Raw genomic sequence first — 14,505 nt, forward strand, 5'->3', positions numbered from 1 at the left:
TTCTTTTACAGAATATTTGGCAGAGACTCCATGTCCGATTGGGTTTTATGGTACACAGTGTGAATTTCAATGTGAATGTTCATCATCTCTCACCTGTGATAAGGTGACAGGGGATTGCATTGCACCAGGTTAGAATACAAACTTTTTGATGTATCTTTACAGGTCTTTCTATACTACAGTAGGACCCCTATTAAGGAGACACCTCATGAACCCAAAAAAGTGTAGTTTTAAAACATATACCCTCATTACACTTGACTGTCGTACAGATAGACCCGGGTTCAATGCCCGACAACTCCCAGTCCACTCAGCTGTAAAATGAGTACCTGGTTGAAAATACTAGGGAGAAAAAAGGCGGCGTGGAAAGGAACTGGCCACCCTACCACATAATGCCGAGGCTTAGTACAATGAGCTCCTAACAGCTCATTCCCCTACGTTCAGAGAACACGGGACTCACCTTTTTTACCCTCATTAGGAGTGCTTTAGGTCCCTGATGCAAAGATATTTCACAGTACATTGGTAGCTTGGTTTTTTAGAGGTACAGGTATGAACGTTATGCTAATGATCTTGAGGCAGTTGGTTGGAGTCCCACCCGTGAATTATCATTTACATCAGGCTAGGGCAGCAAATCTGACAAATTAACTTTGGTTCCTGATGCAAAATTATCACATTTATTCAATAGAGGAAGGGGACTGTGTAAAATTGGTTCCAGATCTTAACTGGTTTTCGATTTAGTTGCATAACCATTAGAGACTATTCAATTGCATGATTGCAATATGTTTTTTTTTCTGTAGATGAAATTATGGATATTGTGTTGGTGGTAGACCCCCCATGGACAGACATGTCAAGCGATCCTGCTGTCACGCTGACATTCTACTCTCTCAAAGATTCACGAACGGTAGAAATGACTATTGCATTGACAGATGATCCTTCAGAATTCGTAGATTTTGATGCCTCAAGTAACGGTCCATTCTCAAGTGATTCAGTTATAACTCCAGATAGTGATGATGCTGCAAACACAAACTCTATTCAAGTTGTTGTTGGAACTTCAAGTACTGCAGAACAAAGGGTGGGACCATTCACTGGTACAGCCACCCTTGATGGATTTGTGACAACGACAACAGCATGGTTTCGCCCAAATAATGGTCAGTATACATAATAATCAATAATATAGGGACTATTAAGGGAGGAGGACAGATATTCCGTGTTCGCTGAAGCGTACAATCACAAACAGACATAAACGTCATATCCGTTTCAGTACTAGTTACGCGCACCTGCTAGTTACGCACAACTGGCCAAAGACAACATGCCTACTACTACTATAATAGGCTAGTGGGGCGAGACCTAGGTCTACCTAGATAGTATTAGTGGCAGTAGTTAGTAGTACGCTGGTGTATTAAATTGGGTGTATATGCCCAGCTAGCATAGCAACATCTCTCTCCCTCCCCTGTCTTGCGGCAACCCTTCTGAATCTCTTGGCCCTGCCTGCTGGTACAGCATAGGCCTAGCCTTCCTATTCAATTGCTGCACAACATTTTTTCTTTTAACACAGCCATTTTAACCCAATAAAAATGTTATTTTGTTAAACCATTAAAGTAGAAGTTCAAATTTCTTTCTAGTCATTCTCCGTAAGCTCATGCATACATTATTCATGAGCCCCGCCCTGTGGCTTCCCGTATTTTTGGCCAAATGTCCCTAATTATTACTCACTTCAATAGCATCTTACCACAGTAGTTTATTTTTTAATTGTAAAGGTAATAGGGAAATGTTAAGGTTCATGTCATTATTCTAAAGCAGGTACTGCAGTAACAACATTTTGATTTATAATTTTATAAAACATGGCCAAACCTTAGATGTACAGTAGCTATATTTAAAAAAAAAACAACATTGAGGGCACTATTACAAAAATTTTGTTTTGGATTTATGATTTTAATTGATAGATTCAATATTTCATTTATTTTTACTAGCTGCAATCAACGCTTTAGTAGATGTAGTCCGTGTTTCACATGGCGGATTCGCAAAATTATCTACAGATGCCGAAGAGAATGCGAATCTACGTTGGAAATTTAATGGAGAGGATTTGGATTTTGCAAATGGATTACCAATCTTAACTATTACAAAAGCATATATTGAAGAATCGGGTGTTTATGAATGTTTTCTAAACGGTGATTATGACCAGAAAGCCCATGCCTACTTTCGAGTAGTGGTCAGAGGTGAATTTTTATGATTTTATTCTGATAAAAAGATAAAAACAATACTGCAGTTTTGCCGTTAGGTCAGACTGTGTTTATGGTTAGGGTCACTGTGACCGTACCTGAACGTAAAATTCATCAATACAATATGTACACTTTTTCATTCTCTCTCTTATAATATACAGTAATATGACGTTCTATATTTTATCAGGCTGTCCTGGTGGTTTATGTGGACGTCCAGGATGCTTGGAGCGCTGTCCTGTTTGTTATAATGGAGGTGTTTGTTCCGCTGATACTTGCTCATGTGTCTGCCCAGGAGGGTTTCATGGTTCACAGTGTGATCAGGGTAAGTACATTTTATAGCACAGGAATGGCCTGTCACACACGACTGTTCATATGCACAGAATGACTTTTCCACAGCTGCATAGTGTTTTGGCATGTGAAAACAAAAGGTTGCTATTATACACTGAATATATCTAGTCAAAATCCAAAGGTAAATATATAAATATGTGTTTTAATGAAGATACTGTTTGTATCCCGTTTGAAATTATAGTTTGTGATGAACGAGACAATGTGTTTGGCACAGATTGCAGTACAACATGCAGTCCAGAACCAAATGGAAACTGTAGTGGAAAGATATTCTGTTATCCGGATCCACTCGGCTGTATTTGTGCGTCTGGATGGATGGGACAAAATTGTGATCAAAGTAAACATTTACATATGCAATCATTTCATACATGGTTACCCTATAACCCTATTTTTTTTAAAGCTTGGCAGCACACTGCCCCCCCCCCCCCTCACGATGTTTGTCTTCCTCCTACCGGGCATCTGCATTAAAATCTCTGACCCATCATCATTTTTCTTATCCTTTTATTTTTGTCATAGATTTGTAAATAAATGTTATGAAATTTAAAAAAAAACTTGTCTGTACAGAAACATTTTCACTAGAAACAGTTTTTAAACAAAAAGATTTAAACTCTGACCCAGTATTAAACCCACTAACTTATGTTACCAGGTATATCAGTTCGTACTTTTTCAAGGCAATAACTTGTGTGCCAAAGCTAACCAAAAGTCTGTCAAATGAGGATACTGTACCTCTGAAATTTTAATAATAGTAAATAAAAAGCAATGATTTTTTTTAATTCAGTGTGCGAAGATGGATATTATGGACCAAACTGTGATCTTGAATGTCATTGTAGCGATGGTGACTGTGACTATGTTGCTGGATGCGCTTCTGGTTCTGTCTGCACAGATGGATTCATTGGTGACACTTGCAAAGGTTTGTTTTGACAGTAGTAGTAGATTTTTTTTTTTACCCAAAAAAAAGTATGTTTAATAGTGCGTACTATTGCACACAATGTGACCCACAATCAAATGACTGGAATTTATTTAGGTGTTATATAATATCATTATATTCACAGTGTACAGTAATTTGTGGTAGTTTCTAGTTAAGTAGGCACTAGAAAATTGTATACATATTTACATGTGAATTTAAATATTTCAATGTCAGATCCTGGCCCTGACTCTACCTGTTCTATTGGGGATTTTGGTGAGTTGTGTGAACTTCAATGCGAATGTGATTTTCAACAGGCTTGTAACAGAACCACTGGTGAATGTATACCATGTAAGTATTTAAAACCTCTCATAGCATAATGCATAAGTTTGCTTTATTTATTCTGTAAGTTTTTTATACTTACTTTATTTATTTTATAATGTACGACTACGGTTTCAGCCACCGGCTGTTTTTGTCATTGACTTTTTTTTTAGTAAAGATATACCGAAATATATATATACACTAGTGTTTCTTGCCATCAGGACTAGAACAGTATGTCACATTCTATTAAAACTCTGTCTACCCTCTCAAACTGTATGTGACAAACAAATGTGATGTGCTCATATATCACTACCATATTTGAAACTTTAACAAACTAGTTTGATAGTCTTGATAGAGCTTTATATCAAACAAAAGGATCACACAACAGACATTGTAAAGATTATTCTTGTTGGTACATGTTGGATAACTTTGATAGCTTTTAACTGTGAAATAGAGGAATACAGTATAACATTGTAATAGACAATTATATTATTTTAAGGTAAATTAATGATCGGAAAATCAGAAAAGTAGGAAGTGTATACAGTATATGTATTTATTTATTTTCATTAGATCAAAATACAACAAGTTGTGAACAAGGTTTTTATGGAGAATATTGCACCCTAACATGTCCATGTGGAGCTAATAAGGCTTGTGACAGAGTAACCAGCGAGTGTTATGTAGGTAAGATACAGACAGGAAGGAGTTGTTTAAACAAAATTTATAGTTGTCATAGTATTTGTTACTGTGGTGGATGTTGATGGCTTTTGGTGGAATTGTAACGACAATGTTTTTGTTTTATTTAGTAACTACAACAGAAGAACCAACTACAACAGCAGAACCAACTACCACAGCAGAACCAACTACAACAGCAGAACCAACTACAGCAGCTCCTACTACAACAGAAGGTAAGTTAATATTCGTAATAAACACCACACATATAAAAGAACCCCGTAAAACGCGAAAGACACTCTTCCTCCATACCCCCCACCCCCTTCCCTCCAATCCCCCTCCCCCCCTCCCCCACAAAAATTGGTGTAGTCTGTCAGGCATTTCAAATCTCTCAGGTTGGTAAATATGCATGGGGGTGAGGGGACTCAATCCCTACCCCTGAAGAGACTCCTGTGTGTTATTTCATTGGTCACCAAATATCTTACCACCAAGCTACAATCCCATTGTTAGTTAAATTACTTATTGAATTTTCTCATGATTTTTATTATATATTCTTTTACAGCACCAGATATATTGTTACGTAAGTATACAGTCTTTTTAACCTCTACATATAGTCAATTACTGACACTTAAGATAAGTTAATAATGTGCATAACTACTGTAAAAGTATTAATTAATTAATGTTATAAAGCTAACTACTTATATTAAAAGATGATACAGATGAGCGGCATAGCACCGTGAGCTAAACTGGTGGTAGCCACTGTGTTGTGCACTGAACTGTGAAAGACCATAAGTTTCTTTTGGTCCAAGATTCAAATCCTATCTCCGCTCTTTATGTGTTCCAATTTCGATTGGAATACATGTAGATGGTGCACCGTCCGTTGGATGAGACGCTATAGCTATATATATTGTTTGAAGGTTTGCATGGCAAAATCAATATAAAGTTTGCGGTACATATGTCCTGAGGAAGTATATTGATCAAAACGTCGAGAAACACAACAGTTCTTTTTAGAACTATACATGGTGTACTGCAAACTTTATCTCAATGGATTGAAATTAGCTAGAGAAGAGCCTTGTTTCATGTGAACAAAACTTTGTTTACAATTTGTACCCAAGTCTTCTATTCAAATTGCTAGGTAAAATAGATGCTCTTTATTTTTTTATTTTTAAGTAAGTCTGGTGATTCCTTCTATTAAAATCGCGTTCTGGAAATCCAGAAAAGTTAACTATTCTGTTTTCTTATCTTGTGTAGAACCTCCGCAGGACCTTACTGCTTTTTTGCGGAACAAGTGGGTTAGTTTATACCACGCTCAACAGGATACCAGTGCTCCAATACCACATATATCAGTGTCGTACTTAGTTGAACCCCACAATTATGTGGAATTGGAGGATACTGATTGGAGTGATACTTTATTTGCTGGGTCTACAACACTCACAATACGGAGTCAAGAGTTGTGCAGGTTAGTCATGAGACTACCAACATCTGGTGCAGCAGAGCTTCGTCCAGGTCCTTTTTTGACTCGGTATATACCAATAGATTATGATGCAAGGCCAATAAATATTACAGGTTTTATTCAGGAACTTGGAGGTAATTTCTCGGCAAATTATTTGTCAAACACCATTTTTATACTTGCTTATATAAACTAAGCAATTTGTTTGTTAATACTTAGAAAATTCCATAGTGTAATGGTAGACGCTATTTGAATTGAATATAGAGTATTTGAAACATGCCTTTTGGTACTGCCTAGACTATGAAATATTAACAAATACACAAAACCACACATGCTAGTTCTCTAATGTCCATTTTTAAAAATCAATTTACAAATTAATTTAAAAAGTATTGAAATTTTAGTTTTGAACCCATACAGTACTGAAACCAATACACATTTGCAGAAATTCCAACTAGTTTAAATTTGTAACTTAATTTAATTACATACTGTATGTTCATTTTGTTTTGATTGAAGCATATATTCTACCATTGAATCCATTTGTTGTTACATCGACTGGTGGGTATGCCCAGCTTCAAACAAATGCGAATGAAAATCAACAACTTCGGTGGAGTTTTAATGGAGTAAACATCCCCACAGCCAATGGGTTTGAAGTTTTAAAGATTTCAAATGCTACTGTTGAAGATGATGGTATCTATGAATGTTATATAGATGGAAGACGGGATGAAAACATGCATGCATTTTTCCAGCTTAGTGTGAGAGGTAGTAAAGGCAATATCATACTTATGTTCATTTAGTAACTGTCTTTGAAGCTTGTAGATAGGTCAGGTAACAATATTTAACATATATATATATTTAACAATAATTTTGATTTTTCATACATTTATTGTTACAAATTTGATTTTCATATTGTACATAGTCTTTTCTTGTAATCTTAATTTTATTTTTTCTTGTATTGTTTGTTTGTCTGGAGTTTAGAGAGACTGATAGTTGTCTTTGACAGCTCTTGTCTTTCCTCAGTGCTTCCTTTTTTAGGTGTCACTGAAAGGAATATAAAAATAAATACATAAATTACAGAGGTTTCAAAATGGACCAGGAAACCGGTGTAACCCTTCCCATACCGAAAGATTCAATGAGTTTTTTTTAGGTGGACACAACCCAGAAGTGAAGACTTGTTCTACCACCAGAGTTATGGCCGAGAGTGGCTTGCAACCTTTGCCGATATTATGGCCACTCGAGTCTCTATTAAGCAAGATGAAATACAACTGTTATGCATTATTTTAAAAACAACTAATTTGTTTGTACAGAATGCCCTGCAGGGATGTGTGGTCTACCTAATTGTCGGTACACATGTCCAATCTGTAAATATGGTGGAGTGTGTGAACCTGCTTCTTGTACATGTATCTGCCCTTCTGGATACATTGGTGATCTCTGTGAAACACGTATGTATCATACCATTTTTTGTAATACAATAAACCATATTCAGGGGACACTTTTGCATGAAACAAACGAGAGGCAATACATATTTCAACCCTTAGGCAACCTTTATTCAGGGGAAACCCTTATCAAGGGAACTCTTTCGCATGGAAATAATTAGGGCATTACACAGGAAACTTCTATCCAGGGGACACTTTTTTGTGTCCTGAAAAGGTTCTATCTGTATATATAAAAGGTCAATAATAAAAACATAAAGTAATATAATTCAATTGTAATTATTCAAACCTTCTTTGCAGTAACTAGATGTATTATTTTCCAGCACGTGCAACCAATTATTTTGGACAGTATGGTACTCTTAGATGTAGTAGTTCTGCTGACAGCTGTAAAGATACAATATTGTGTCGGCCACCACCTTTTGGATGCTCTTGTGCTGGAGGCTTTTATGGACTTTTATGTGAATCGTGTAAGTTTGATGGGATATTAAACCTATCGTTAATGGTGTAGATTGTAATGGTACTGCTAAAGCTGTTGCTACTACAGCAGCAGCAGCTGAGATTAATTAAACAATTATTCCGACAACATTTTTTTTTTATATTTATATATTTTTATCCATCAACAATTTTAAAGATTTAACTTTTTGTTTTTATATTATATTGAGGCCACTTAATGATCACTTCCTCTATTAGAAATGGATAGGCCACATTTTTTAAAGATGGTATAAAATGAGAAAAAAAACACAACCATCCTTGAGGAGTGCCTTGAACCTGTGTTGATTGTATGACTTATGGTTTGTATTCTGGCGCCCCTGCCTTAACCACTCGACCACTCGACGTAGTACTGTAGCAACAATTACGGTTGTTACTGCAGTTGTTGATACTACAGCAGTTAATACTGCAGCAAAATCTGTTGTTACTGCGGTTGGTGATACTACAAGAGTTGATACTGCAGCAACAACTGTTGTTACTGCAGTTGTTGATTATATTTGACCCAGTTCCGTTATGGTCACATGGAAATGTGTTTTGTTTTAGTTTGTCCCACTGGTAAATATGGTCCAGATTGTCGGTTTGATTGTGATTGTCCAGATGATCAATGTAATTATTTCAGTGGTTGTTCTGGTGGTTGTACTAACGGCATGACAGGTGACACTTGTGATGGTAATAAATATTTTATTCTTATATGAATATTCTTAATATGCGGGATTATTGAATTAAGGGAAACCCTTGAAGTTTAAAATTTTCTTCAAAATGTTACTTTAAACAAAATTTATAAAAATATTGATTGACTTAAGTGAAATACTTATTATTTAAGGAAGTGTTTCACTTCAGTGTGTTTGATGAACACAGCCACAGGTTATGAATATTAACTTTTAACTTGACTTGTGTACATAAAAATTGTTTGGGATTATACTTGAATTAATACTCGGATCATATATATGATTATACAAATAAAGATATTCTTGTTTTCTTTTACAGAATATTTGGCAGAGACTCCATGTCCGATTGGGTTTTATGGTACACAGTGTGAATTTCAATGTGAATGTTCATCATCTCTCACCTGTGATAAGGTGACAGGGGATTGCATTGCACCAGGTTAGAATACAAACTTTTTGATGTATCTTTACAGGTCTTTCTATACTACAGTAGGACCCCTATTAAGGAGACACCTCATGAACCCAAAAAAGTGTAGTTTTAAAACATATACCTTCATTACACTTGACTGTCGTACAGATAGACCCGGGTTCAATGCCCGACAACTCCCAGTTCACTCAGCTGTAAAATGAGTACCTGGTTGAAAATACTAGGGAGAAAAAAGGCGGCGTGGAAAGGAACTGGCCACCCTACCACATAATGCCGAAGCTTAGTACAATGAGCTCCTAACAGCTCATTCCCCTACGTTCAGAGAACACGGGACTCGCCTTTTTTACCCTCATTAGGAGTGCTTTAGGTCCCTGATGCAAAGATATTTCACAGTACATTGGTAGCTTGGTTTTTTAGAGGTACAGGTATGAACGTTATGCTAATGATCTTGAGGCAGTTGGTTGGAGTCCCACCCGTGAATTATCATTTACATCAGGCTAGGGCAGCAAATCTGACAAATTAACTTTGGTTCCTGATGCAAAATTATCACATTTATTCAATAGAGGAAGGGGACTGTGTAAAATTGGTTCCAGATCTTAACTGGTTTTCGATTTAGTTGCATAACCATTAGAGACTATTCAATTGCATGATTGCAATATGTTTTTTTTTCTGTAGATGAAATTATGGATATTGTGTTGGTGGTAGACCCCCCATGGACAGACATGTCAAGCGATCCGGCTGTCACGCTGACATTCTACTCTCTCAAAGATTCACGAACGGTAGAAATGACTATTGCATTGACAGATGATCCTTCAGAATTCGTGGATTTTGATGCCTCAAGTAACGGTCCATTCTCAATTGATTCAGTTATCACTCCAGATAGTGATGATGCTGCAAACACAAACTCTATTCAAGTTGTTGTTGGAACTTCAAGTACTGCAGAACAAAGGGTGGGACCATTCACTGGTACAGCCACCCTTGATGGATTTGTGACAACGACAACAGCATGGTTTCGCCCAAATAATGGTCAGTATACATAATAATCAATAATATAGGGACTATTAAGGGAGGAGGACAGATATTCCGTGTTCGATGAAGCGTACAATCACAAACAGACATAAACGTCATATCCGTTTCAGTACTAGTTACGCGCACCTGCTAGTTACGCACAACTGGCCAAAGACAACATGCCTACTACAGTACTACTATAATAGGCTAGTGGGGCTAGACCTAGGTCTACCTAGATAGTATTAGTGGCAGTAGTTAGTTGCACGCTGGTGTATTAAATTGGGGCTATAGGCCCAGCTAGCATAGCAACATCTCTCTCCCTCCCCTGTCTTGCGGCAACCCTTCTGAATCTCTTGGCCCTACCTGCTGGTACAGCATAGGCCTAGCCTTCCTATTCAATTGCTGCACAACATTTTTTCTTTTAACACAGCCATTTTAACCCAATAAAAATGTTATTTTGTTAAACCATTAAAGTAGAAGTTCAAATTTCTTTCTAGTCATTCTCCGTAAGCTCATGCATACATTATTCATGAGCCCCGCCCTGTGGCTTCCCGTATTTTTGGCCAAATGTTCCTAATTATTACTCACTTCAATAGCATCTTACCACAGTAGTTTATTTTTTAATTGTAAAGGTTATAATAGAGAAATGTTAAGGTTCATGTCATTATTCTACTGCAGGTACTGCAGTAACAACATTTTGATTTATAATTTTGTAAAACATGGCCAAACCTTAGATGTACAGTAGCTATATTTAAAAAAAAACAACATTGAGGCCACTATTACAAAAATTTAGTTTTGGATTTATGATTTTAATTGATAGATTCAATATTTCATTTATTTTTACTAGCTGCAATCAACGCTTTAGAAGATGTAGTCCGTGTTTCACATGGCGGATTCGCAAAATTATCTACAGATGCCGAAGAGAATGCGAATCTACGTTGGAAATTTAATGGAGAGGATTTGGATTTTGCAAATGGATTACCAATCTTAACTATTACAAAAGCATATATTGAAGAATCAGGTGTTTATGAATGTTTTCTAAACGGTGATTATGACCTGAAAGCCCATGCCTACTTTCGAGTAGTGGTCAGAGGTAAGTTTTTATGATTTTATTCTGATAAAATAGATAAAAAAGTTGTATCAATATACTGTTTATTCTTTTGTCAAATGTTGTAGTACATACACTTTCTCTCATAATATATTGCAATATGTATATATATATATATTTTATCAAGAAGTGCACAAAATCACAAATTCATTTAAAAGCAACAAGGCCTCTGGCATCGATGACATTTGTGCTAAAGTTATTAAAAAATCCATTGACACTATTCTCTCTCCTCTCACTTACATTTTTAATTTATCTCTTACATCTGGTGTTTTTCCCAACTCCCCAAAAATTGGTAAAGTTATTCCAATTTTCAAGAAAGGTAGCAAGTCCGATCCAAATAACTATCGTCCAATCTCCATCCTTCCCTTTTTTTCAAAGATTCTTGAAAAGATTATTTATAACCGCGTCTATGATTTTATAAGCAAGCACAATATTCTTTATAATAAACAATTCGGATTTAGGAAAAACTATTCTACGTCTTTTGCGCTAATTGATTTAACCAACAACATTATTGATGCAATTCAAAACAATTCTTTTCCCTCTGGCTTGTTTATTGACCTGTCGAAAGCTTTTGATACTATTGACCATCATATTCTGATTACTAAACTTTCAAATTATGGTATCCGTGGTGTTGCTCTTAAACTTTTAAACAATTACTTATCAAATAGATTTCAATGTACTTCTGTTAACAATCATACCTCTGATCTTAAGCCCATTACCTGTGGTGTTCCCCAAGGGTCCTTGCTTGGCCCTCTTTTATTTCTAATTTACATCAATGATTTACCAAACGCCTCAGATATCCTTACCTTTTATCTTTATGCAGATGACACGACTTTTTTTTTTAAAAGTGTTAACTTTCAATCAATTTTTCATACTTTTAACCAAGAATTAATTAATATTAACGATTATTTTAATGTGAATAAACTTTCAATAAACCTAAGTAAATGCAACTTTATGTTGTTTGGAATACGTCATCAAAAACTGACCGACGAGTCTCATAAAATTCTGATTGGTGATCAAGTAGTTTTCTATACTTTCGGACTGGTTTATTGCTAACAAATTAACGCTAAATGTAAACAAATCAAAATATGTTATATTTAAGGCTAGAAATAAGTCAGCTGACACTACCTCACTAGAATTGAGGATGGGAAATGAATGTATAGTAAAAGCTACTGAAGTTAAATTTCTAGGCTTATTTCTGGATGAAACTTTATCGTTTAATTTTCATGTAAATGAGGTAGCAAACAGTATTTCTAGAATAATTGGTGTCTTAAACAAAGTGAAGTCTATGTTATCAAGTAAAATCTTGTTAACGGTATACAATGCACTTATATTACCTAGAATAACGTATGCTATCACAGTATGGGGTGCTACTTCTGCTACAAACTTAAACCGTATACATATTCTCCAGAAAAAAGCACTTAGAAATATTTGTCATGTTCATTTTATGCATCCTTCTCATCCACTTTTTATTTCAACCCAAACATTAAATATTTTTGACCTTTATACGAAACACACTGCTATATTTATGTATCAATATAAACATAATCTATTACCTGAATCATTTAATAACTTATTTAGTACATCTGCCTCATTCCATAATTACTCAACTAGAAACAGGTCAAACTACTGTCCACAACTAAAACGCACCAAAGTCGGACAGCAATGTATTTCCTACCAAGGAACACATATTTGGAACAATTTAACAGACTATATAAAACAATCCCCCACTTTAAGTTTGTTTAAACAGAGATTAAAGCAATATTATAACAATAGAAATATTTAAGTTAAGTAAATCACATTATGTTATTTTGGTTTGTTCTTTTTGTTTGTACTAATTGTTTGATCTTTTTGTTAGGGTTACATGCTTAAAGCACTTGTGCTTATTTTGTATCCCATTCCATTATCTTATTATTTGTATTGTATTTGTATATGTTTTTATTTTGATTATGGAATAAAAATGTCGATGAAAAAAAATTGAATTGAAGTAATTCCCCATGTTAAGCAAACCAAATTTCTAGGTGTTTTAATTGACCAAGAGCTAAATTTTAAAAATCATATAAAAGAAATTGAATTAAAAATTTCTAAAAACATTGGCATACTTTATCGTCTGTCTTCCTTTTTACCGTCTCAAATTTTACGCAATATTTACTGTTCCTTTATTCTGCCTTTTATTAGTTACTGTAACATTGTATGGGCCAATAATTACCCTTCAAATCTTAACTAGATTTGAACTCGTCACTACGGACGAGTTAGGGTATCCGCAGCGCAAACGCCACGTGTACTTCATACGTTACAATATTGGGCGCAGAAAAACGATTATGCCATTGAAAAAATGTTAGTGGGCTCTCTATTTTGCGTCACGTCAAAGTATATACGGTATACACTATATTCTGTATACGTACTACATACAGTGCAGAATAGGTGAAAATAAGGGACCCTAGTTATTGACGCTTTTGGACATGATGACGTCATCACAATTTAAAAAATGGTAGATCATGCGAAAGATAATTGATTGGCCTATACAATATAACAAAATGGGGGGAAATGGAATACGGATAAGTGGAGATGCGCTCTATTAAATGTGATGAGCTATGCGAAAGAGACAAAAATCCTATATTTTATATTCGAATGGCCATATGATGACGTCACAATGTCCGGTTAGCCATATCGATGCATGATTCGATATCTACAACTCATTTACTTCCAGAATCTGAAATTTTAAAAATGTTCACCACGGAGTTTAGAATCTATGACTTTTTAAAGAAAGAAAGAAATTTTCACAAATGTTTGAACTTTTTCATCAAAAACGCGCGCAAATTATTCAATTCGACGTGCTTGTATGACGTAATTTAAAGTCGAAATTGATTGAAAATTTGTAAATTTACTAGAAAAGGCTGGAAAAACAAAAATCAAACAAAAAAAAGATGTTTTTGCGCTACGTGCGCACGCGCGCGTAAAAAAATTGCGCACGCCTGGGAATTTTTGAAATGCTTAAAATGACATGAAACGCGTAGAAAATTGATTAGAAATTGATTTTTGGCATTTTGAAATTTAAAACGCGCGTGCGCGCGTAACTTTTTGTTAAACATGCCATTTTTAATCCATAGAAAGTTTGCGCGTTATATGACTTAAACTTTCACCAAGTTTCAATACAAAGCGACTTTTAGTTTTTATTCTATGATCAATCATTGAAATTCACAAAATCGCGCGTAACTTACGCTGCGCGACTCGAAATTTGAAAAAAAAGTTTCTTGCACATCTACAGCTACAGGGCAATCTTTTGACAAAGTTATACAATCATATGTTGGCCAGAATTAGAGATACGCTGCGAACAAAAATCGTGGAAAGAAAGAAGAACATAGAAAAAGATCCTGACAATAACAAGGGGTTATCCGCCAAGTGCGGATAACCAATAAAATACACGTCCTTCAAAAGAAAGCTGTTCGTCTTATCTCGGGTAACTCACGTCTTGC

The 14,505-nt window shown here is 35.4% G+C and overlaps 1 protein-coding gene across 1 annotated transcript in view; it reads left to right on the forward strand.

Annotated features, from left to right (window-relative positions):
- The window catches only part of LOC140057606 (uncharacterized), a 59,757-nt gene that overhangs the window by 10,171 nt on the left and 35,081 nt on the right, over positions 1-14,505 (forward strand). Inside the window, exons 11-28 of the mRNA XM_072103322.1 lie at positions 12-128; positions 792-1,142; positions 1,965-2,210; positions 2,401-2,535; positions 2,743-2,895; positions 3,337-3,468; positions 3,700-3,813; positions 4,354-4,464; positions 4,587-4,688; positions 5,015-5,032; positions 5,704-6,039; positions 6,416-6,661; positions 7,207-7,341; positions 7,656-7,799; positions 8,365-8,490; positions 8,809-8,925; positions 9,589-9,939; positions 10,769-11,014. Coding sequence (XP_071959423.1) covers positions 12-128; positions 792-1,142; positions 1,965-2,210; positions 2,401-2,535; positions 2,743-2,895; positions 3,337-3,468; positions 3,700-3,813; positions 4,354-4,464; positions 4,587-4,688; positions 5,015-5,032; positions 5,704-6,039; positions 6,416-6,661; positions 7,207-7,341; positions 7,656-7,799; positions 8,365-8,490; positions 8,809-8,925; positions 9,589-9,939; positions 10,769-11,014 — 3,180 coding nt within the window. The remainder of the gene's footprint in view (positions 1-11; positions 129-791; positions 1,143-1,964; positions 2,211-2,400; positions 2,536-2,742; positions 2,896-3,336; positions 3,469-3,699; positions 3,814-4,353; positions 4,465-4,586; positions 4,689-5,014; positions 5,033-5,703; positions 6,040-6,415; positions 6,662-7,206; positions 7,342-7,655; positions 7,800-8,364; positions 8,491-8,808; positions 8,926-9,588; positions 9,940-10,768; positions 11,015-14,505) is intronic.

The sequence above is a fragment of the Antedon mediterranea genome, chromosome 8 (genome assembly GCF_964355755.1).
Source record: "Antedon mediterranea chromosome 8, ecAntMedi1.1, whole genome shotgun sequence".
NCBI lineage: Eukaryota > Metazoa > Echinodermata > Crinoidea > Comatulida > Antedonidae > Antedon > Antedon mediterranea.